Source organism: Lithobates pipiens, unplaced genomic scaffold, assembly GCF_037356315.1.
Source record: "Lithobates pipiens isolate NorthernLeopardFrog02 unplaced genomic scaffold, aLitPip1_a1.2 Scaffold_19, whole genome shotgun sequence".
Lineage (NCBI taxonomy): Eukaryota > Metazoa > Chordata > Amphibia > Anura > Ranidae > Lithobates > Lithobates pipiens.
In genome coordinates this window covers 483,237,439-483,260,265 of record NW_027507764.1, presented here as the reverse complement: position 1 = coordinate 483,260,265, position 22,827 = coordinate 483,237,439, and the positions used below count along the sequence as shown (strand labels likewise).

Genomic DNA, 22,827 nt, shown 5'->3' with positions numbered 1-22,827 from the left:
CCAAGGCAGAAGAACATGTGAGCCGAGCTGAATGGGCATGTGCCAGAAACTGAAGAAATAGTCCATCCGCTCCGACCAGCACATCATCGTCAGAAAGGGACACAGATAATGGAAAAAATACACCCCCTAAGCTAGTAGGAGCGGGGGGGGGGGTGTAATTCAGATTTATTTTTTTTATTCTGCACGGACTGTCTTTGAAAATTGCCCCAGCTCCTGTTGAAGTCAAATCCGGGGACAAAACCGGGGACAGAATTGGTCCGGGGACAGTGTCCTTAATCCGGGGACTGTCCCCTGAAACCGGTGACATCTGGTCACCCTACTACAGAGGCAAGATGGAAGTAACGTGTGATCCATAAAGACATGGGGTTGCCACCCAGGGCTGGTGCTACCACTAGCATTTGATGGACACTGGTGAGGCTGCATTTGATGGGCGTGGGTGAGGCTACATTTGATGGACGCTGGTGAGGCTACATTTGATGGACAATGGCGAGACTGCATTTGATGGGCGCTGGTGAGGCTACACATGATGGACGCTGGTGAGGCTACATATGATGGACGCTGGTGAGGCTACATATGATGGACGCTGGTGAGGCTACATTTGATGGGCACTGGTGAGGCTACATTTGATGGGCACTGGTGAGGCTACATTTGATGGGCACTGCTGAGGCTACATTTGATGGACACTGCTGAGGCTGCATTTGATGGGCGCTGGTGAGGCTGCATTTGATGGGCGCTGGTGAGGCTGCATTTGATGGGCGCTGGTGAGGCTGCATTTGATGGGTGCTGATGGGCTGCATTTGATGATTTGATTCATTAATAAGGTGGGGTATACATGTGTAGCATTTATTGAAGGGTACAACTTGGGTGGAACAAGGGGTGATATGAGATGCCCATAGCAGTTGGGGTATTATTTGACAATACTGAATAGCCTTAGCTTAAATGTTGTAGTACATCTAGTATTCTCAGCAAATTCCTGAAACACTACTTCTTCACTTCCAATTTTGACAAAGAAGAATCACTCTGAATAATGCCACCTTGCAGACTGTGACAGTTCCTGAGCATCAAATATTCAGAGGCCTAACACAGCCTCTCCCCGATGGATCAATGAGGTAGATAGCAACACAGTCTTTGGAAGATATTGCCGATGTGCTAACCAGACCAGAGATAACATGTTCTCCCCCCCGATGGCCTGACACATGGTAATGAGTGGACTACTGCACCCAGCCAGTCCTTTGCTGTCAATGCTGTGTTCCCCAGTCACAGCATTCTACACTGTTCTTGATAACTTCTCTTGTTCTGTTACACTGACCTTTGGTTACATGACCGTTCTGTGTCCCCGGTCACAGAACGCTGCTCTACTCTCTTCCGCTTTACTGCTACTTCTTCTGTACTCATCTTTTCCAGCATTCGAGCCCTGTGTTCCTGGTCACAGCAGCTTGATACCTTTTTTAAGACGAAGATCTTTATCTTAGACTCCCTTCCGCAGTTCCTCCATCCCTCCTCCGCGATTGGCGCATCCCCACGTGGGGACATCCGAAATAGCACCTCAATACTCCATGTTGTCTTTACTTTACTCCAGACTCCTCCCTGGCAGCATGTGACCCCAGCTTATATGGGAGGCCTGCCCCCTGGCAATACCAAAAGATAATTGGTCAGGGCTCCTCACATGAGCTGTCTGCTACTCAGACTTCAGGTCCAACCCCCATTCCAGAACCATCTTTCTGAAAGCAGGGGAGGCATCTCTGAATCAGAGGACAGGTGACCCACCACTGCACTGAACACTCCCAGTCACAAATCAAAACAACTGGCCTAACCTAAAGCACAGGCCTGGCTAAATTTACCTGCACTTGGGCCCTGAGCTAGAAAAATCCTATTCTAGCACCACAGGTAGAGGGTGCTACACATGGGCAGGGAAAAAGGGGTGGAGTCAAGGGTGGAGCCAATGGGGGGGCGGCAAAATTAGGTTTCACCTAGGGTGTCAAAAATCTTTGCACCAGCCCTGTTGCCACCTGACTAGACTGGACAACCATCATTTTATGTCTGTAGAAAGCCAAAGTGGACATACAGTATACTCTAAAAATGACTTTAGGTTTGCCTGCACCCATACTAAGAAATGTTAAACTCTCTATGTACATATATTTCATTTTGTAGGCTCTGTCCACTGCTGCCAACACCCTTAACATCATACTCTTCTGCCATGTACTCACATTCCTAAGACCCCAATAAGATACTAGCCCACCTATGTACTGCTTCAGTTACTCCCCTTGTTATCTTCAGGCTGGGTTCACATATATGCAAATTGGATGCAGTTTTCACTGCACCAGTTTGCATGATATGCGATTGTGACTGTCTCTCAATGGAGTGGGTTCACATACGTCCGGGCGGCCCCGGTGCAGTTTTCAGAAGGGTCCTATGCATTTCTGGGTCTGGTTTAGCTGAGAATTCAGGCTAAAATTTGGACCTGAATCGTACCTGAACCTTGAACAGAAACGCACCAGACCTAGGCTGGAAACCACGGGCGCACATATGTGGACCAGGCCTAAAAGTGCATTCCGTAATATTAAAGAGGAGCTGCACCTTAAAAAAAAAAAAAATATTAAAAGTCAGCAGCTACAAATACTGCAGCTGCTGACTTTTAATAAATGGACACTTACCTGTTCCAGGGTCCAGCGATGTCAGCAGCAGATGATGAGCAATTGCTCGTCTCTTGGCTGCCCCGGCCGCCATCCTCTGTCAGGGAATTCGGGAAGTGAAGCGTTCCGGCTTCACTGCCCGGTTCCCTACTACGCAAGTCACGCTGCGCGTCTTCACTGGTCCCCGTTGTGCCTTGGAACCTGTGTGTTTCCCAGAACACAACGGGCGGGGGCATCTGTGGCTAGGTATTCCCGGAATTGGGTGCAGATACCTGGATTATACAGGTATCTGCACCCCCCTCCCTCCTGAAGGGTGCCAATTGTAGCACCAGGGGGGGGGGGGGGAGGGGGGAGGGTTCCGATGAGTGGACCTTGCATTCTCTATATCTATAAAGAAAATAGCTGAAAAAACAGCGACTAATAAACTCTGCGCCACTCAAAAAATGAAAAAAATATAGACTAATACTCAGTGGATCAAATAGACTAAGTGAAACACTAATAGATTCTCTATATCTAGTCTTGCACAGTACACAGAACATGGAAATTTAATAGTTTTAGTAAATATAAACTGATAAATACCTTTTTTTTATCAGCAGTCTTAGTATTTATTCTACTCTGACTGTCCTGCATGAGCCCTGACCCTCTGTCTGGACAGTGCTGATTGGCCCTGTGCTGATCACATTCACCCTCCCAAGAAAAACAACAACTCTTTAGCAATACACACCAAACTGAGCATGTGCAGAGTGATTCCAAAGGCTCTGTCTTATCAGGAAATGGATTGGGGACAGTAGAAGAGGAGAATCAGAGAAGACAAGCTCAAACAGGCTTTTTACACAATTTGGAGGAATAACCCCTTAGGTTCCACATTGAGCATAGAAGAGCAGGCTGGCTACGTGAATCGGAGCATTAGCTTCTTCGTTTCAGTCACACTGTCCTTTGCGCTAACAGTTATGGATCCCATTGTTAGATCTGTACTTGTAGGTTCTGTAAAGGGTGAAAACATGATGAACACTCATGCAATGCCCTGTATTTTGTGTTTTAATTTTGCCTTAATGTAAACTTAATATCTATAACTCTACATAGATACGTCACGATATATATATCACACATCAACTCCCCAGCACTGCCCCCTTCACTTGCTCTTTGCATGGACACAGGAGAGGCCTCCAGCCAGCAGAGGGAGATAACCAACAGATGATAATGTAAACCTTATAGACCTGTCCCAGGATCGCTGTTTGATGATGTCATCTGAGGTGGACGGAAGAATAGTGGAATAAAGATTAGTCATTTCCATACAATATAAACAAACGTTCTTTGGTAAAAGGCGGCTGAGACAGGGAGCTGCAATGGCAGAGCTGGAGATCGGAGAGTACTGTGATGTGGAGCACTGCGGCCAGCTAGGTGATGAGATGTCATTCATGGAAATTGTTATCTCTAGATCTAAAAATACCACTTGTCTGCCTGCCATGCTGACCTTTCTGCTTTAAACCCGAGTGACATTAGTTTGTGATTGCACTGTGTATCAGAAATAGCCAACTTTTTATTTCTAATAGTTGGTGTCATCATTGTTCATTCTTTGTTAGATCTCAGTGCTGCTAATCTTCTGTAGCCTCTTTGCTGCCACTTCCTGTCAACATGCACCCCATTGATGGCAGCATGGAATGTCTCAGGCTGGGTTCCCTAATGGTTACACAAGTGGGCTATGCCTGGGTAATTATGTGGAAATGGCCACTTGTAGTGTCCATTAGAAGCCCACGTGGGTGACAACGCTGGAGCATACATTGAAGCCAAGGACAGAGTGTTGTCACTCTATAAGAGAGTGCCTGAATGATGACCTTCCTGGTAGGATCACTAGGTGTAATTTTAGTGGTTCTAAAGGCTCGAGGTTTTTCACCTTCATGCAAAACCTTCTTTGTGCAGCAGCCCCCCCCCCCCGCATGCCTACCTGAGCCCCACCTCGATCCAGCGATGTGCACGCAGCTCTCCAGTGACTCTCCCTCCTCATTGGCTGAAACAATAGTTCCCACTGCTGTCAATCACAGCCAATGAGAGGAGACGGGGATCTGTGTGTGAATAGACATGCAGAGCCATGGCTCAGGAGCAAGCCTGCTTGGGTGCCCCCATAGCAAGCTGCTTGCTCTGGGTGTGGGAGGGACTAGAGAAGAGGAGAATCGGGGCTGCTTTGTGCAAAACCGCTGCACATCGCAGGTAAGTATAACATGTTTGTTATTTTATTTTTATTTTTTTTTAAGTTTAAAAAAAAAAAAAAAAAAAAAAAAGCCTTTAACCACTTGCTTATGGGGCACTTAAACCTACTTCCTGCCCAGACCAATTTTCAGCTTTCATCGCTGTCACTTCTTGAATGATAAATGCGCGCTCATGCTACACTGTACCCAAAGGAAATTTTTATCATTTTTTTTTCCCCCACCATCAGAGCTTGGTGGTATTTAATCAGCCACCACTGTGGCAGTGTGACGTCACAGGCTCGGTTCCTCCCCTCCGATCACATATATGGAGTTATACTATTTTTGCACTTGGCACTTTAGCAAGAATTAAGGTGGCACTGATTGTCATACACATATAATGGTATTTAATTACTGCTGGGTTTTCTATTTTTTACTAAAAAACAAAACAAAAAACAAAACACTTTTATAGTTTGTTACAAAATTTTGCAAACAGATATTTTTTTTTCTCCTGCGCTGATAGGTGGCACTAATGGGTGTCACTGAGGATGAGGCACTGATTGGCACAGGTTGGTACTGGTATGCACTGGCTGGCACACATACTTGGGTGATGTCTCACCCTCTTTGGGGTAGCTGTCCCTCTGACAAAAGCCAGTAATCGGCTTTTTTTTTCTGCTCACTCTGTCAGCGTGAGCAGAAAAAAAGCCTAATTACAGATCTCTTGTTTACATCATGTGATCAGCTGTCATTGGCTGACAGCTGATCATGTGTTAAGGGGCCGGGATCTGTGATCAGCCAAGTCTCATTGACACTGTGATCAATCTGTGCTCTACCCTTCCAGCACTTACTGCAGCATTAGGATGGAGGTGTGCATAAGTGGCTTGGGCTCTCAGCTGCACGCTGAGAGGCTGAACCAGCTGCTGATCAGACGTTTGAGTGGATCCCGACATTATTGTCAGGATCTTTTCAGACCCTAGAGCGGCTCTGTGAGGTCCACCAACAGCAGACTTTAGCCCAACATTGGCTGATTCTGGGTCACAGGAGAGCACAAGTGAATGCACTCTTGTGACCCAGAAGAGAAGTATGGCTAAAAAAAGCTTTGACTATACTTCTCTTTTAGGCCATGCATGTATGTAGATGGGAAGTAGCTATAAAGAAGCCGTGGGAGATCAGCAGAACTGATCCAACAAAGGATGAAAAGGGTCAGACTTATACAATACACAGAGCATTAGTCAATTTAAAAGTCATTCAGTTACAGTTTATGGATGCTTTAATGAGCATTAGCAGAGGTGAGCTCATCTGTTGAAAGGATGAATGACTTCAGAGTATAGTCACCCCTGGCAGCCAATCAGATTCCATTCTCTTGTATTCGAATGAAAGAAAAATGCCTGGCTGTGGGTTACTACATACTGCTTTTTACCTGATGAAATAGGCAGGTAGCCAGCTCAGCAGTTACCCCTGGTCAGAACATAGCATGCTGTAGTACTGCCCTTTAGAATGATTATGGTATTGTCAGGTCTCATTTTGTTTCTGATTTTTGTCCCACAGATTTTCTTCCTTTTGTCTGTGATGGTTGCTCAAAAGTATTTTGGTGAGTGTTGGGCATTGGATGGTAGACATTGTTTTGGGAAATGTTCTTCTGTTGCTATTCACCTGAAATCATTATTCTGTAATGTTAGGCCCCGCTCACAAGGCAGAACTGCACATTTCCACACCACATAGTACATAGTTAGTAAGGTTTAATAAAGACACCAGTCCATCCAGGTCAACCAGAGTGAGTGTGGGTGCATGTCTACAGTTGTCCCTATCCCTGTACATTGTGTCTCATTAAGATGCTCATCTATTATATATTTAAGGTACCCATATAGTGCCATCAATTTACACAGCACTCCACACATACATTGCACACTCACATCAGTCCCTACCCTCAAGGACCAAGGTCCCCCACTCACATTCCTATACTAGGGCCAATTTTGGACAGAAGCCAATTAACCTACCAGCATGTCTTTGGAGTGTTGGAGGAAACCAGAGTACCACACACACAGGCACAGAGAGAACATGCAAACTCCAGGCAGGTGGTGTTGTGGTTGGGATTTGAACCAGCGACCCTTTTTACTGCTAGGTGAGAGTGCTACCCACTACACCACTAGCCGCCACAACACAGCTAGGAAACGCGCATTTTATTTCATGACAAATGTGGCAAAAACCACATTTTAAAAAATGTGGGAAGATGCGTGTTGTGTGTAGGGCAGTAGGCCATTCAAATAAATGGGGTGCTCTATGCTGTCCCCCCAATATGCATGCTTAGCAAATGGAGCCTAAGAGAGATGTAAGATTCAGCATACACATGGAGAGGATGGTACTCCACTTTTTGCAAACCTATATTAAATGTACCTCCTGTTCTTGCAGCAAAAAAAATAATGTGCCTGTATTATTTTATTGCAAAAAATGACAGTCTTGATTAGTGGATCACACATAAAATGCCCGGCCCCTGCAGGTTCTTTTTGCATCTCATTGTCCATATGGAGGCTTTCAGTTGTAGAGCTGGAGGAAGTGTCAATGGACTACGACGAGACTTATATTTCATTCATTTATAGGTTTCAGCAAATGAATGGCACAGCTGTGCAGGTGAAGCCCTGAACCACTGCCCGATTCTGTTTCAATTGTTTTTTATTGAAAGTTTTTTATAAAGGTAAAGCGGTATACAGAAACATACAAAAATAGGGCCTACAATCGGCCTCACTTGAATTATTTAAAGGTAAGCAAAGTGCAAAACTGCATCACAGGCAGCATAGAGCATTAACTTGTAAATTACAACAATAGTAAACCGTAGAAAGACATACTGACAGAAGATCACCAGTAGGGATTCACATTGACATTAAAAACGTACCGTATTTATCGGCGTATAACACGCACCCCAAGTTTAGGAGAGGATTTTAAGGAAAAAAACTTTTAGGAGGGAAGTTTAAGGGAAAAAAAAAAAAACTTACATTTATATGCCCATCAGTGTCATTTGCGGCCTTGTCCACCATTGCGGCCTTGTCCACCATTGCGGCCTTGTCCACCATTGCGGCCTTGTCCACCATTGCGGCCTTGTCCACCATTGCGGCCTTGTGCAGTCTTGTCCCCCATTGCGGCCTTGTGCAGTCTTGTCCCCCATTGCGGCCTTGTGCAGTCTTGTCCCCCATTGCGGCCTTGTGCAGTCTTGTCCCCCATTGCGGCCTTGTGCAGTCTTGTCCCCCATTGCGGCCTTGTGCAGTCTTGTCCCCCATTGCGGCCTTGTGCAGTCTTGTCCCCCATTGCGGCCTTGTGCAGTCTTGTCCCCCATTGCGGCCGTGTGCAGTCTTGTCCCCCATTGCGGCCGTGTCTATTTTATTTAAAAATGCCGCCGCCGAGATACAGAGCCGGATGTGTAACTCGGCGGCGTGCGGTAGTTCTTGGCGGGCCTCCGGCCGCCTTCGGCTCTTCACGGGCAGCTTTCGGCCACCTTCGGCCGTTCTCGGAAGGTCCGAAAGCTGCAGAGAACAGCCGAGAGCGGCCAAAGGCGGCTGAAAGCTGCCGAGAGCGGCGAAAGGCGGCTGAAAGCTGCCGAGAGCGGCGAAAGGCGGCTGAAAGCTGCCGAGAGCGGCGAAAGGCGGCCGAAAGCTGCCGAGAGCGGCGAAAGGCGGCCGAAAGCTGCCGAGAAAGGCGGCCGAAAGCTGCCGAGAAAGGCGGCCGAAAGTCGCCCAGAGGCTCAGAATTTTGGGGGATCGGTGTATAACACGCACGCACGATTTTCCCCTGCTTTTAAGGGGAAAAAAGTGCGTGTTATACGCCAATAAATACGGTATATAAAAACAGAGAGGAGGAGTATCGGGGCTGCTTTGTGCAAAACTGCTGCAAATAGCAGGTAAGTATACCATGGGGGTTATTTTACGAAAGGCAAATTCACTTTGCACTACAAATGCACGTGGAAGTGCTGTCGCCGTAAATCTAAGGTGTAGATCTGAAATTAGGGGAAGCTCTGCTGATTCCAATCATGTGCAAGATAAAATGTTGTTTTTTATTTTCCTTGCATGTCCCCCTCGGATCTACAGTGACTGCACTTCCAAGTGCACTTGCAGTGCAAAGTGGATTTGCTTTTAGTAAATAACCTCCAATGTTTGTTATGGATTTTATTTTTTTTATTTATTTTTAAGTAAAAAAAAAAATAGCCTTTCATATCACTTTAAAAATGGCCTTAAAGTAGAAGTTTGGGGTTATAAAAAATCAAACCTCTATGCTGCAGCATTAGTCTGTCCCCAGCCAGCTCTAAGCCCAAAAGAGGGGGGAGAGAACCCAAATTGCGAATGAAAATGTAGGGGTTGATATACTAAAGGCAAATAGACTGGGCAGCTGCTCTCAGCAAGTGCAGTTGCTCCCGAGCTTAGTAAATGAGCAGAAGCTCTGCTGACGTCCATCGTCCGATCATGTGCAAGTAAAAATGCATTTTTAAAATTTTCCTTGCACTTGATTGGGTAATCTTTGCAAATTGAAGCTTTACCTCATTTACTAAGCTCTGGAGCAACTGCTTTGCAAAGTGCACAGTCTATTTGCCTTTAGTAAATCAACCCTGAGACTATACAGTAGGGGGAGAACGCGCATCCCTTAGAGGGAAACCCGTCTTCCTTTTCCCCAGCTTGTAGGGGCAGGGAGAGAATGGGGAATACCAACAAACACAAAACAAGGTTTTCCAACCATACATTTAATTAAAAAACACTTTGCTTAACCACTTGAGGTCTGCGCTATAGCCAAATGATGGCCACAGCGCGGACCTGAATTTCCGGGAGACCGTCATAGGACGTCCTCCCCTTTGCATGCATGGCGCACGTGGTGCGTGCTGTGATCACCGATCCGAGTAAGGGGCCGGTCCCTAAGAAAAATAAGTCGATAATGTTTTATGCTGCTGTTATTTTTATTGTTATTCCAAATGTGCATATTGTTTGTCTTTACAGCCTCGCACACAGAAGCAGAGACTCTCATGGCTGTGTTGAGGTAATAGTGTGTTTACAAGCCGTGTATCTTTAAAAGTATTTGGACAGTTCTTCATTATAAAACATGTATTTTCCATGTAGCACCGCTTAGGTACAGACTACTAAAACATTGGGGGTCTGACTTTCTTTTCATGGGCTACTGGATTTAATAATAAAGTGGTTAGGTATTTGCATTTTACTGTTTTTAAACCTTAAGTGTTACTAAACTCATAACTGTAAAATCAGTCTGTATATGCAGTAAAGCATGCTTGTTATTAAGGATGAGCTCAGGCGTGTTCGCAACTCCACGTGCCCACGCCCACCAGGAAGCTGACACTCCGCAGCGCTAATCACAGGTAGTGAGACCTTTTCCGATCTGTGCAGCCGTTGATCAGGAAATGGCTCACTGCTTGTAATAAGCGATACGGAATGTCAGCTTCCTGGCGGGCAGGTGGAAGTGCAAACACACCAGAGCCCATTCTTACATGTTATATTAGCTGTGGAATCTAAGGGGTTAATCCTCTGCATTGTCTATAAAGGCTGTGTGATTCTGTCTTCTCTGATCCGCCTCTTCTTTAATTGACTCCAACCCATCTCTTGATAGAACAGAGCATTAGGAGTCAGGCTGCACATGCTCAGTTTGGTGTGGACTGCTAGAGATTTTTTCTTTTTTCTTGAGAGAGTGCATGTGATCAGCACATGGCCAATCGGCACTGTCCAGATAAAGGATCAGAGGAGATGGAAAACTCTCCCTACAAGCTTAAGCAGACAGTGATATATGTGACAAGACTGCTATATATTTCTGATGAGAAAAGGTATTTAGTGGTTTCTGTTTACTAAAATAATTGCTTTTCCATGTTCTGTGTACTGTGGGAGACGCGATATAGTGAATGCAAAAGGTAGGGGAGGGATGGGACTGTGTGTGGAAAGGCTCATACACACCATGGCGTTTTTTAGCTGTAACAGGCATGGTCATTTTTAACCACTTGTCGCCCGCCCTATAGCAGAATGACAGCGGCAAAGTGGTTTCAAAATCCTGACTGGGCGCGCATCGCGGTGATCGTTGTTGCGGGGTGTCAGTCTGACACCCGCAACTACAATCTCGGTAAAGAGTCTCCGACGGAGGCTCTTTAGCACCTGATAAGCCGTGTCCAATCACAGCTGATCACAGTGTAAATAGGAAGAGCCGGTGATTGGCTTTTCCTCACTTGCGTCTGTCAGACGCGAGTAGAAGAGAGCCGATCGGCTGCTCCTCTGACAGGGGGGGGTCTGTGCTGATCTATTATCAGAACAGCCCCCCTGAGAATGCCCACACTGGACCACCGGGGACGCCACCAGGGATGCCCAGCACCAGGTATGCCACCCTAGACCACAATGGATGCCAGTCAGTGCCCACAATGGATGCCAATCTGTGCCCACAATGGGCATCACTGATTGGCATACATTATTGTTTGGCACTGATTGGCATACATCAGTACAATATAATGCCGCCTATCAGTGCCCATCTGTGTCGCCCATCAGTGCCACCTATCAGTCCCCATCAATGCCACCTCATCCGTGCCACTTCATTGGTGCCACCTCATCGGTGCCCATCAGTGCCACCTTATCTGTGCCCATCAGTGAAGGAGAAAACGTACTTATTTACAAAGTTATGAATCTGAAACAAAAAAAAACATATTTTTTTCATAATTTTCTGTCTTTTTTTTTTTTTTTTTTTTGTTTAGCAAAAAATAAAAACCGTAGAGGTGATCAAATACCATCAAAAGAAAGCTCTATTTGTGGGGGAAAAAAAGATAAAAATGTCATTTAGGTACAGTGTAGCATGACCGTGCAATTGTCATTCAAAGTGCGACAGCGCTGAAAGCTCAAAATTGGTCTGAGCAGGAAGGTGTTTAAGTGCCCGGTATTGAAGTGGTTAAAGAGGAAGTAAACTTAGCCAAACAAATCCTGATAATGAATATAGCATATACACAAACGCATTTTAAATCATTCCATTGGTCCCTTCTTGCTTTATAGCAGCTTATATTTGTTTCTATGCCTCTGGTCCAAAGCCGGCGCCATTTTTACTTCTGTTTTCCACATCTGTGCACTGTAAAACTTCCGCCCTCTGTTGTGGTAATGGGCGGAATCTCGCACATGCGCATTGCGTGAAAAGAAACCCTCATTTACATTCTATTATTACTATGGCAACAAAGTCCGTCATCTACAATTTACACACCTGTACCTGTTTTCCAAACAGAGGTACTAATAAAAGTGAGAAGAAATATAACCCTGTGGGATATTTGTTGTTTTTGGTGTGGTTTTAGCAAGTTTCATTCTGTCCTCAGGGATCGGTGCTAAGGTTTACACTTCCATGTGACGCAGCAAGTCACATGGGGTGTCTCAGGAAGAAGAGCACGGGGCTGTAGTCTCGCGGGATTACAATGCAATTCTGCAGGGAGTGGGTGACAGAGGCACGGCATTGGTGGGAAAAGACTGACGCCACACACCTCATGCCGTTAATAGCCACAAATTTGCGCATGCTCCAATGACGTCATGAAAGTGATTCTGGTTCTTTTTCAACAGCATGACACAGGTTAGGCAAGTTGTAAAAAGAGCATCATGTACATTGATTAGAAATGATTTTGATGCAGCAAAGTGAAAATGTTGGGTTTACAACCACTTTCAGCTCCAAAAAAACCAAGGACCAGCGCGTTCTGAGGCTCCAGTGCTAGAGCTGTTTTTACGGCGATGCTGAAAAAAGCTCAAAAACGCACATTAGCGCTATACCAATGTTTTTTTTTTTTTTTTTTGTTTTTTTTTTTGCGTCAGCATTTTTTTCCCTCTCCAACCAAAATGGCCCCGTCGCATGATATCGAACATTGTTTGTTTATTAATTTTTCTTGGCATTGTGGACAATTTGGGAGTGGAAAATAGCAGAGGGATGTTTTTAATTTTTTAACGTGCCTTAGCGTTAACACTTACAAACGACGTTAAACGCACATTGACGCCAAATCAAATCGCTAATAAAAATGCGCTTTTAACGCTGCTTTTTTTTCCCAGGCATTGTTGTGTGTTTTTTTTTTTTTTGTTTTGTTTTTTTATATAAACGTCCCTGTGTATGAGGCCTTGGTGTCGCCTTCATTGAAATCGGACTTTCTCTGACTAAGAATATCAGCGATTCTATTAAATACAAGCAGCAGTGCAATATTAGCATGACTACACATATGCATTCCATTCCTGACTATGTGGAATAGGTCCTTTATATTGCCTGTAACCATATGTGCTACAGAAAGGCTGGTTCAGAATTAGAATTCTATGTGTTTATAGTCTTTATTTATTAACAATTTTGTATTGCATTTTGCAGTTCTCTGCTATCTACACACAGACTAATCTATAAATTCTTTAGTTCTGTAATATTACTAAAATGTAAAGAAAATTATTGGTGAAGACCCTAAAGCCCCATACACACGATCAGTTTTTCTGCTGATTTTTTATTTTCTTTTTTCCTTCAGATTTACCAAACCATATAATATGAGGTCAAACCTTAGGAGTTTCAGTTTGTATGCAAACAGGGTTTTGGTAAATCTGATGGAAAAAATCAGCAGAAAATCTGATAGTGTGTATGGGGCTTTAGAGTTTTTAAAAATGAGAGTTTGATGGATCAATTTTTTTTTAATTTGTTTTGGTCAAAGGTTCACGTGAGTACAGATCATGGAAAATCAAAGGGGAGCACACAGTACCTATGTACCTATACAGGTTGCGGTGACAAGGAGCTAGTGCAAGTTCTGTGCCCGTTCTGTGAGAAACATTTCTGTCTCAAGTATGTTCTGTATCTATTCTTTGTACACATATACACTTATACTGTGACATTATGGTTTTCCTATAACACAGTATATCTTTTCTAGACATCGGCATCAGTCAGATCATGAGTGTGATAAGCTTGAAGCACCCAAGCATCGAATGTCTGCAACACAACAGTTGGTGAAAGATATTGTCGGTTAGTGGATCCGTTTTTATACATTTTATTTTACACAGTAGTGGATAATTGTAAGAGAGGCAGTTTGACTTTCGGGTTGGGTTCACGCAGATGCGATGCGGGAGCCAGTGCGATTCCTGTGCAGGTTCCCGCATCACATGTCTCTCGCAGGCATTTCATACTGCCCTACACAAACTGCTGCGGGTCTCAATACAAAGTTATTGCTCCCAGATCGGTTTGCAGATAGCTGTGCGAACTGTAAAATGGTACAGGAATCCGATCGCATAGGTGTGCACACCCATGAGATCTAATTCCAGTGCGGACCAAAAAAAGGGTCCTGCACCATTCTGGTTCAAATGCAATGCGAATTCATCTGTTTGGCTGAAATTACATAGCATGTGAGCTGCATGGCAATGCAGTGCGATTCACATGCGATGTCTGAAATGGCATTAGTGTGAACCCAGCCTCAGCGTGAATATTCAGTTTTATGTTTGCCCTCTGTTAAAGTGGCACTTTAGGCCTCTTTGACACAGGGCTGTCCGTATTTAGCATCCGCTTGCTCTGCGGGGATCTCTCTGACTCAGAGAGTCCGCACTCCCCTATGGGGGATCGGATGGTTACGGACCACCTGTCCGTTTTTCATCCAATCCGTCTTGATTTGGCGGATCGGATGTCGGTGGACATGCCACCGTTGACCTCTATCGTTCCATAGAGCTATATGGAGCCACCGTTCACATCCGTCTAAAAAACTGACAGGCGGATCTGAACGGTCCGCACGTGTGAAAGGGGCCTTAGTCAGAAAATTTAGTCCTGCTAGATAACTTCAGGCTGGCCATTTTTGTAGTTTTAGCCATGTAAAACGTTAAAAATAAGTGTCTATACTGTTTAAAATCCAGTAATGCACTGTCTCACCTCGCCCTGCACATGCTCAGTGATCAGCATTTTTATGCACTGATGAATCTGTAGAGGCCTGTCTGCTGACAGCCTTAAAGCGGAATTTAAACCCTCCCATCTTTTACAGCCAAGTAAGCTGATTCTGTTTTAACTACAGCTGCCAGAGTGCTGCACATGTGATCAGTTATGACATCAGCCATTTGATGGTTTGATTGAGAACCCAATCAAATCATTTTTTTTGAAACTGGTAAATTGACAGGTTTAGTTCTACTTCACGATTTCCTGCTGGGGCTCTGGGCTTCAGCAAAATGGAAGCCTCCAGCAAGAAGTAACGGGAACAGTGCTGGAGGCAATTTACGTAACACACTAATGTAGCGGGGGGATATTTATTAATGTGTTATGTATGTTCCCTGCTAAATAACATTATTTTTTTATCAAGTTATTATGAGTAAAATTCCGCTTTAAGTTGAATTTACTGTCAGGGCTTGTTGCATAAAAGAAGCCCCTGCCTTTTTTGGGTGACACGCTTCGCACATTGCGGTGTCTGGGCAGAATTGCAGCGATCCCAAAATGCCAAATGTGAATGGAGCCTGAGAGTTTCTGGTCTACCAGCTGTCTGCAGTGTAGTACATACCTTAGAACAGTTATTCTCAATCCTGTCCTCAAGTACCTCAACAGGCCATGTTTTCAGGATTTCCGTTAACTTGCACAGGTGCTTTAAATCTGAGTCAATGGCTTACAGGAAGACCTTGCGGGTCCAGAAAGCAACCTTACTGTTTACTGTATTATCTGATTTTCAGATTCCAAGAAATCTGCTCCTCCCAGCAAAGGGAGAAAGGGCGCAAAAAACAGCGAGACTGCAGCAAAAGTTGCACTAATGAAATTGAAGCTCCATGCGCTGGGAGATAAATCTTTACCGCAGGCAAGTGTTTGGTCATCGCACACGGTCACTATGAAGAGCCCTGCCTTATCAGTATAGTTGGAGGAAAATGACTAAGATGGTGTTGACTTAGCAACTATCTTACTAGAGAAAAAAGTGCAGGCATCCTGCTGTTCCCCCTTAGTGTCCGGCAGTTATTACAAGCTAGACTCTGACCCTTCCTGGTAGTGTCCAAGCTGGCGTACCCTGTCCTACCTAATGTCAAAGTAATGTGTGGGAGGGTGTTGGCAAGCTGCTTCCTTCTAGTGCCAATGTTTTCTCTGTCAGAGGGTCTGGCATTTGGAAGTAGTGATGGGGACTATGGGCCTCTAGGTACCTGCACTTTGTCTAACAGTAGATTATTTCCCACACTCTTACATGCTGGTATGGTATTTGGCTTGTGTCTAAATTGGCTCTAGTAAGTGTATGTATGAATGTGAGTTAGGGACCTTAGAGTGTAAGCTTTTTGAGGGCAGGGATCAGACCTCTACAAGCTAAACAATGGTACTCTGACTGCCATTAGGTATCGGGATGAACTACTTGGACCCATTGTCAGACCCTACATTGGTGCAGTTGGTCCTGGGTTCCTCCTGGTTCATGACCATGCCCGAGTATGCAGCCAGTTCCTGGAGGATGAAGGAATTGATACCATTGCATTTCTCTGTTCAGGAGCTCAGTGATTCCCTGGTCCAGATCTGGGAGGAAATACCCCAGGACACCATCCGCCGTCTCATTAGGAGCATGACCCGACGTTGTCAGGCATGCATGCAAGCGGGTGTGGGCAATACAAACTACTGAGTACCATTTTGAGTTGCTGCAATGACATTTCAGCAAAATGGATTAGCCTGCTGCATCATTTTTTCACTTAGATTTTCGGGGGGACTGACTTCAGCCCTCTCTCTAGGTTGGTAATTTTTCATTTCCATCATCCAATGTGGCATTCTTTCATTCCTAATGACTTACCCAGTCCATATCAGTATAGATGTCCAGCATGATAGAGATGTCTATAGATAGATAGATAGATAGATAGATAGATAGATAGATAGATAGATGGATTCATGCACAATGAGGACAATGATTGCTTTATTGCAGCAGAAATAGCCCTATAATACTATAATAACCTTTCAAGGCAACAGATGCAGTACTGCCTACTTTACATTTTATATACACAGCCTCAGCATTGAAGCACACTGTAGGGTTGCATCAATACCACTTTTGTAAGACTGAGTACAAGTACTGATACACTCCCCCCAGTACTCACCAATTAACAATGTGTATGTATATCTCGCTCTCGCTCTCTCTCTCCTTTCCATTCAACCAGATCTGGGGGGGTGGAGGACCCGCGGAGGTGGACACGGAGAGAGGGAGGATGACACCTGAAGCCTGAGGAGGACACAGGGGGACAGTTGGGGGTAATTGGTGTGGCAGTGGAGGGAAGCACTGATTTTTATTTTTTCCCCCTGTATATCCTTTCAATAAAGCAGCTGAAAGTCGCGAGAGGGGGAGAAGTGGCTGTTAGCTGCTTTATTGCAAGGATATACAGGGGGGAATCATTGCTTGTAACTGCCGGTGTGCTGATCACCTGTGAGGCTGCCTGCCCCCCCTGCTACACTGAGGATTCCTGGTCCAATACAACAGGAATCGGATCAAGCATTTGAGCATTTTCACAAGTACCGACACTCATGCAAATACTTGGTATCGATACCAATACTAGTATCGGTATCGGTGCAACCCTAGTGTGCTGTAATCCTAATGACTCTTTCATAAACTTAGATCCATCATGCTAATAAAAGCTGCTTTTGGTTAATTCAAAAAAACTTATCTCTGCGCTTAACTGTTCCCAGTCCTGTTGTCTGATATGGCTTCTGTATTTTTCAGTCTGAAAGGATCTACTTCCAGGTCTTCCTGCCGAAGGGTGGAAAGGACAAAAGTAAACCCATATTCTTCTGCAAGAAGTGGAGTATCGGTAAAGCAGTGGATTATGCAGCTTCATTAGCAAGCCTGAAGAACGACAATAACAAGGCAACAGCAAAGGTATGTTCTAGTTAACTTTTCTTGCCACGGCTGAAAAAAAATAATAATCTGTGTTTTATATTGGTAAATTGAACTTGTTATGGAATAATGAACATACGAACAGCCCACAACTTCATGTATATAATATCTGTTAAGCAAAATTTAATCTTGAGCAGTTGTATATGCAAATGTGTGACCTTTCCACTGCCATTGAGGCATGCATGCGTGCCCTGCACAAGCCAACCGTCCGCTTTCTGATGAAAGTTATTCAACAGCTGTACAGCCATCTAGCTGGCTGCTAGACATTGGTAAAAGGAGAAAAGGAGTGGACAGTGGACTTTCTCTCCTAAATAAAAATATGTGTGTGTGTGTGTGTATATATGTGTAATATATATATATATATATATATATATATATAGTGAATTGCTAATGATATCCAGGGAACAGCGCATATATATATATATATATATATATATATATATATATATATATATATATATATATATATATATATATATATATATATATATATATATATATATATATATATATATATATATATATATATATATATATATATATATACATACATATACATATACATATATATATATATATATATATATATATATATATATATATACATACATACATATACGCTGTTCCCTGGATATCATTAGCAATTCACTAGATGATTTTATTTGCTGCTTGAAACTGTTAAAAGCATTGATGTGTATTAAGCTAAGACGGCTAAATAGATTTGAAACAACTGAGAGTTCTCATTGGTTGCTTCAGTTTGCACATATATTGCCTTAACCACTTGCCACCCAGGCCAATTCTGACATTTCTCTCCTTCATGTAAAAATCATAATTTTTTTTGCTAGAAAATTACATAGAACCCCCAAACATATGTGTTTTTTATTTTTTTAGCAGAGACCCCAGAGAATACAATGGCACTCGTTCCAACTTTTTTTAACACGGACGGTATTTGCACAGCAATTTTTCAACTGCTGTTGTTTTTTATTTTTTATTTTTTTATTTTTTTCCCCAAATTTTTTTTTCATGCTTTAAAAAAAAAAAAAAATGTAAAGTTAGCCCAATTTTTTTTTGCATAATGAGAAAGATGTTGCGCTGACTAAATACATACCTAACATGTCACGCTTCAAAATTGCACACGCTCGTGGAATGGTGCTAAACTTTGGTACTTAAAAATCCCCATAGGCGACGCTTCAAATTTTTTTTACTTGTTTTGAGTGACAGAGGAGGTCTAGAGCTAGAATTATTGCTCTCGCGCTAACATTCATGGCGATACCTCGTGTGGTTTGAATACGTTTTCATATGTGGGTGGGACTTATGTATACATTCGCTTCTGTGTGCGAGCACAGGGTTGACAGGGGCGTTTACATTTTATTTATTTTTTTATTTTATTTTTTTATTGTTAATTTTACTTACATTTTCTATTTTGACACTTTTATTCCTGTTACAAGGAATGTAACCATCCCTTGTAATAGGAATACGTAGGACAGGTCCTCTTTACAGTGAGATGTGGGGTCAATAAGACCTCACATCTCACCTCCTAGGCTGAGAAGCCTGAATAAAAAAAAAAACCTCAGGCGGCGCCATTTGTTTGAATGCAGAGGCCAAGCATGACGTCATAACGTTGCGCCTGGCCTCTGAACGATCATAGAGACTCCAGGGACCATCTGGATCCCTTCTCCGACTCATCGATGGGCGCGGTGAGTCGGTAGATGCACCGGGGAGGGGGGGGGGGATCCGATCAAGCGGTGGAACAGCCGCTATGACTGTTCTTATGTTGTAGGGAATCGCCGGCACTGAAAGATGATATCTAAATGATGTCTGTAGCTGCAGGTGCCATTCATATCCCCGCTCAAAGTCAAGGCTGTCATATGACAGGCAGAAAGAGGTTAAATAAAGGTACAAATAATACATTACAGTAAAGTTCTATTATGATATAGTTCATATTGTCAGATTACAGTGTTGAATTAAGATAAACATATTGCAGTGATATGTTGCAGTCTGCACAGATGAGATCTCTATCATACTCACATTAACGCAGCTTTTCATCCTCCACAGAGTATACTGTACCCCCAAATTCCTACATACAATTGGTTTGCAAGCGTTTTATTTTTTATTTTTTTTATCCCTATTTTTACTTGGGGTTCTGGCCAGTAACGCACCTCCTGTATTAGAGTGCCTCACTCTGGATGAAGGAGCACAGGGGGCACCTTTGGACAGCAGCATTGTCCGTCTGTGAGGAGGGGAGTGCTAGATGTATTAGCAGATTTAGATACACAAACAAATTAAATCCAAACTGCAGTTACAGCAACAGTTATTCTTCTTTTGGGAGAAAGGTTTTAGCTGATCATTGTAAGCACCGCTGTCAGTGGTAAATGGTTTCAACCCTCTAATTGATACATTTCCAGAACAGCTTGTTCTGTTGAAAAGCAGACTTTGGGCCCTTTCACACTGCTCCGTTGGAAAAATGAGGTAAAACTGCATATGCGTTTTGATGCATTTTTGGTACGTTTTCTCATTGCCTGACTCCAGTCATGCACAAAAACCACACCAATAACGAAACCGTGGTGTGTTTTTTGATGCATTTTCTATTAATTTCAATAGGGAGGTGCATACCTATTGGTCTGGTATCCCACAGCACATTGGTGTGAAGCGTTCTAGAGGATTTAAAGGGATACATTTTTCATGCATTTTTGTTGTGCTTTTTAAACACCAAAAACGAATCAATGTGAAAGGGCCTTTACTGGCTGGATCACTAGAAAAAGAAGAAAAACAAAGCAAAGAAAGCATTAAAAAGAAAAAAGCAAAACAAAAAAAAAAACAGCCATCATATCCAAGAATTGGTAAGCCGCAGCAAAATACATGTTTGCTTTTGGGTTTAATATTACTTTATTGTAGTAGTGGTGGAACCACTCGTCTGTATTCTAAGTTACCATGATACTTCCCTTATGGATGACTGTCTGTCCCTGGCGGTCACTGGATCACTTTTTTTGATCCTCGCATGATGCTTTCACTAAGTTAGATATCGGCCACTGTTAGTTTTGTCATCTAAAACATTTTAGTCGACTAAATGAGTACTATTTTATTTTAGTACTATTTTAGTCGACTAAAATATGACTAAAACAATTGATGACTAAACTACAACTAAAACAAAAATGGCATTTTAGTCAAAAGACTAAGACTAAAACTAAATTGAAATTTGACTTCAAAATTAACACTGATCTGTAGTGCATGTTCATACCCCAATACCTTAAATAATATATGAGATTTTTCACTCCAGCAGTATATAGTGAGTTTGGAAATTCTAGAGAAATGTTAACTAATCCATTACAATTTAATTACACCCATTAGATTTTAGATGACTAAAATGTACTGGAGATTTAGTCAACTAAAACAATTTGCAGAAGGCCAAAATGGGACTAGGACTAAAATTGCATTTTAGTTTTAGTCCCAAGACTAAAACGAAATTGAAATTTGCTGCCAAAATGAAAGCGGAGGGCCACCCTAAAATAAAAACCATTAACATTCTCAAAAAAACTTCCCAGAAACCCCTGTTGCTAGGCAGTCTTCCTAATCTGCCTCTTCCTATTCCGTGGCGCTTCCTCTTCTTTGGTGAGCGGCCCTGTTGCCTTCTGGGACGTGTGTGTGTGTCCCAGAAAACAATAGAGCCATTCACAAAGCGCTGCACGACTCGCGCATGCGTAGTAGGAAACGGGTAGTGAAGCCTCAAGGCTTCCCTTTTGTTAAGATGGGGTGCCATTGGACAGATCGGCCTCGGGGGGGGCGGGGGGCATCGCGGGCTCCCTGGACAGGTAAGTGTCCTTATTAAAAGTCAGCAGCTACAGTGTTTTTTTTTTTTTTTTTTTTGTTTTTTTTTTTGCTGTAACTTACATGTTCTGCCTTTACAAAGGTGAGACCCCAATGTTGGAGTTGTATGTCTTTTCTACCTCCCTGTCTTGTTGCTTTTGTGTACTCTAGAAAATGTTTGCTTAAAAAAATATATCTGGTAAAAAACCTAAATATATTGCATTCTAATTATTTCCTGTTTCTTGTAGAAGCTCAGAGTGTGTCACCCGGAGACGGGACAGGCTCTGCCTTTGGACAGCACAGTGGAAACGTGGCTTTCAAGTCCCGAAAATGCTTTGTACAACGGTGGAAATATTATCATTGAGTACCTGGATAATGACTGCACTGCTGTGGAAGACACCAGCTCCTACTTAAACTAGTAGTAGCTAACAGTGGATCAACTTTCATATTTTGTACATATTTATATACACAATAAATATTTTATTTAAATATACACAGTTGGCCTATACTATACCTACTTCTTTACACGGGGATAACAGGATGTTATTTAGGTGTAGCCACAAGTACTGTATGTATCACAAATTTGTTTCCAGAAAAATGAATGTACTATATAAAAAAAGTCATGGGAATGTGGGATCGGGTTTATAAAATGAGGTGGTGTTTACCCGCTTGCCGACCAGCCGCCGCCATTATACTGCGGCAAGGTGGCAGGATCCTGCGACTCGCCGTAGCTGTACATCAGCTTGGGAACTTGCTTTTGTGGGCGCGCGTTTCTCCCCCATTGGCCGGGCGGGGGGGGTAGAGTCCGCCGGCCAACCGCGATCGTTCCCAGCACTGACGGAACGGGGATCTGCCTGTGTAAACAAGGCAAATCTCCGTTCTGACAGGGGAGATCACACAGATCCTGTCTTTCTGCTATGCAAGAAGATGGATCTATGTGTTGTGTCCCAGTGAGCCCCCCCCCCCCCCAAATACAGTCGCTCTTGATGTTAACCCCCTCCCTGCCAGTGTCATTAGTACAATAACCGTGCATATTTTTAACACTGATCACTAATAATGTCACTGGTTCCCAAAAAAGCATCAAAAATGTCAGTTAGGTGTCCAATCTGTTTTCCACAGTCCAGCTAAAAATCACTGATCGTCGCCATTAATAGTAAAAATAAATAATAAAATGCCGTAAATCTATCCCCTATTTTGTAGACACGATAACTTTTGTGAAAATCAAACGCTTATTGCGATTTTTGGTAAAAAAAAAAAAAAGTAGCAGAATATGTATCAGCCTAAACTGATGAATAGATTTGACTACATTTTTTTTATTTATTTCTTTGGAAATGTTTTATAGCAGAAAGTAAAACTTTTTTTTTTTTCATTTTTTTTTCTAAATTGGCACTTA

At 43.2% G+C, this 22,827-nt stretch overlaps 1 protein-coding gene across 1 annotated transcript; it reads left to right on the top strand.

Moving 5' to 3' along the window:
• The first annotated feature begins 3,866 nt into the window (after window positions 1-3,866).
• On the top strand, window positions 3,867-21,927 carry ZFAND1 (zinc finger AN1-type containing 1). The gene is made up of 8 exons (XM_077492936.1): window positions 3,867-4,034; window positions 6,365-6,407; window positions 9,790-9,829; window positions 13,482-13,609; window positions 13,695-13,786; window positions 15,460-15,581; window positions 17,457-17,612; window positions 21,683-21,927. The coding sequence occupies exons 1-8, from the start codon at window positions 3,980-3,982 to the stop codon at window positions 21,851-21,853; spliced, it is 807 nt and encodes a 268-aa protein (XP_077349062.1). The 5' UTR covers window positions 3,867-3,979; the 3' UTR covers window positions 21,854-21,927.
• The last annotated feature ends 900 nt before the right edge of the window (window positions 21,928-22,827 follow it).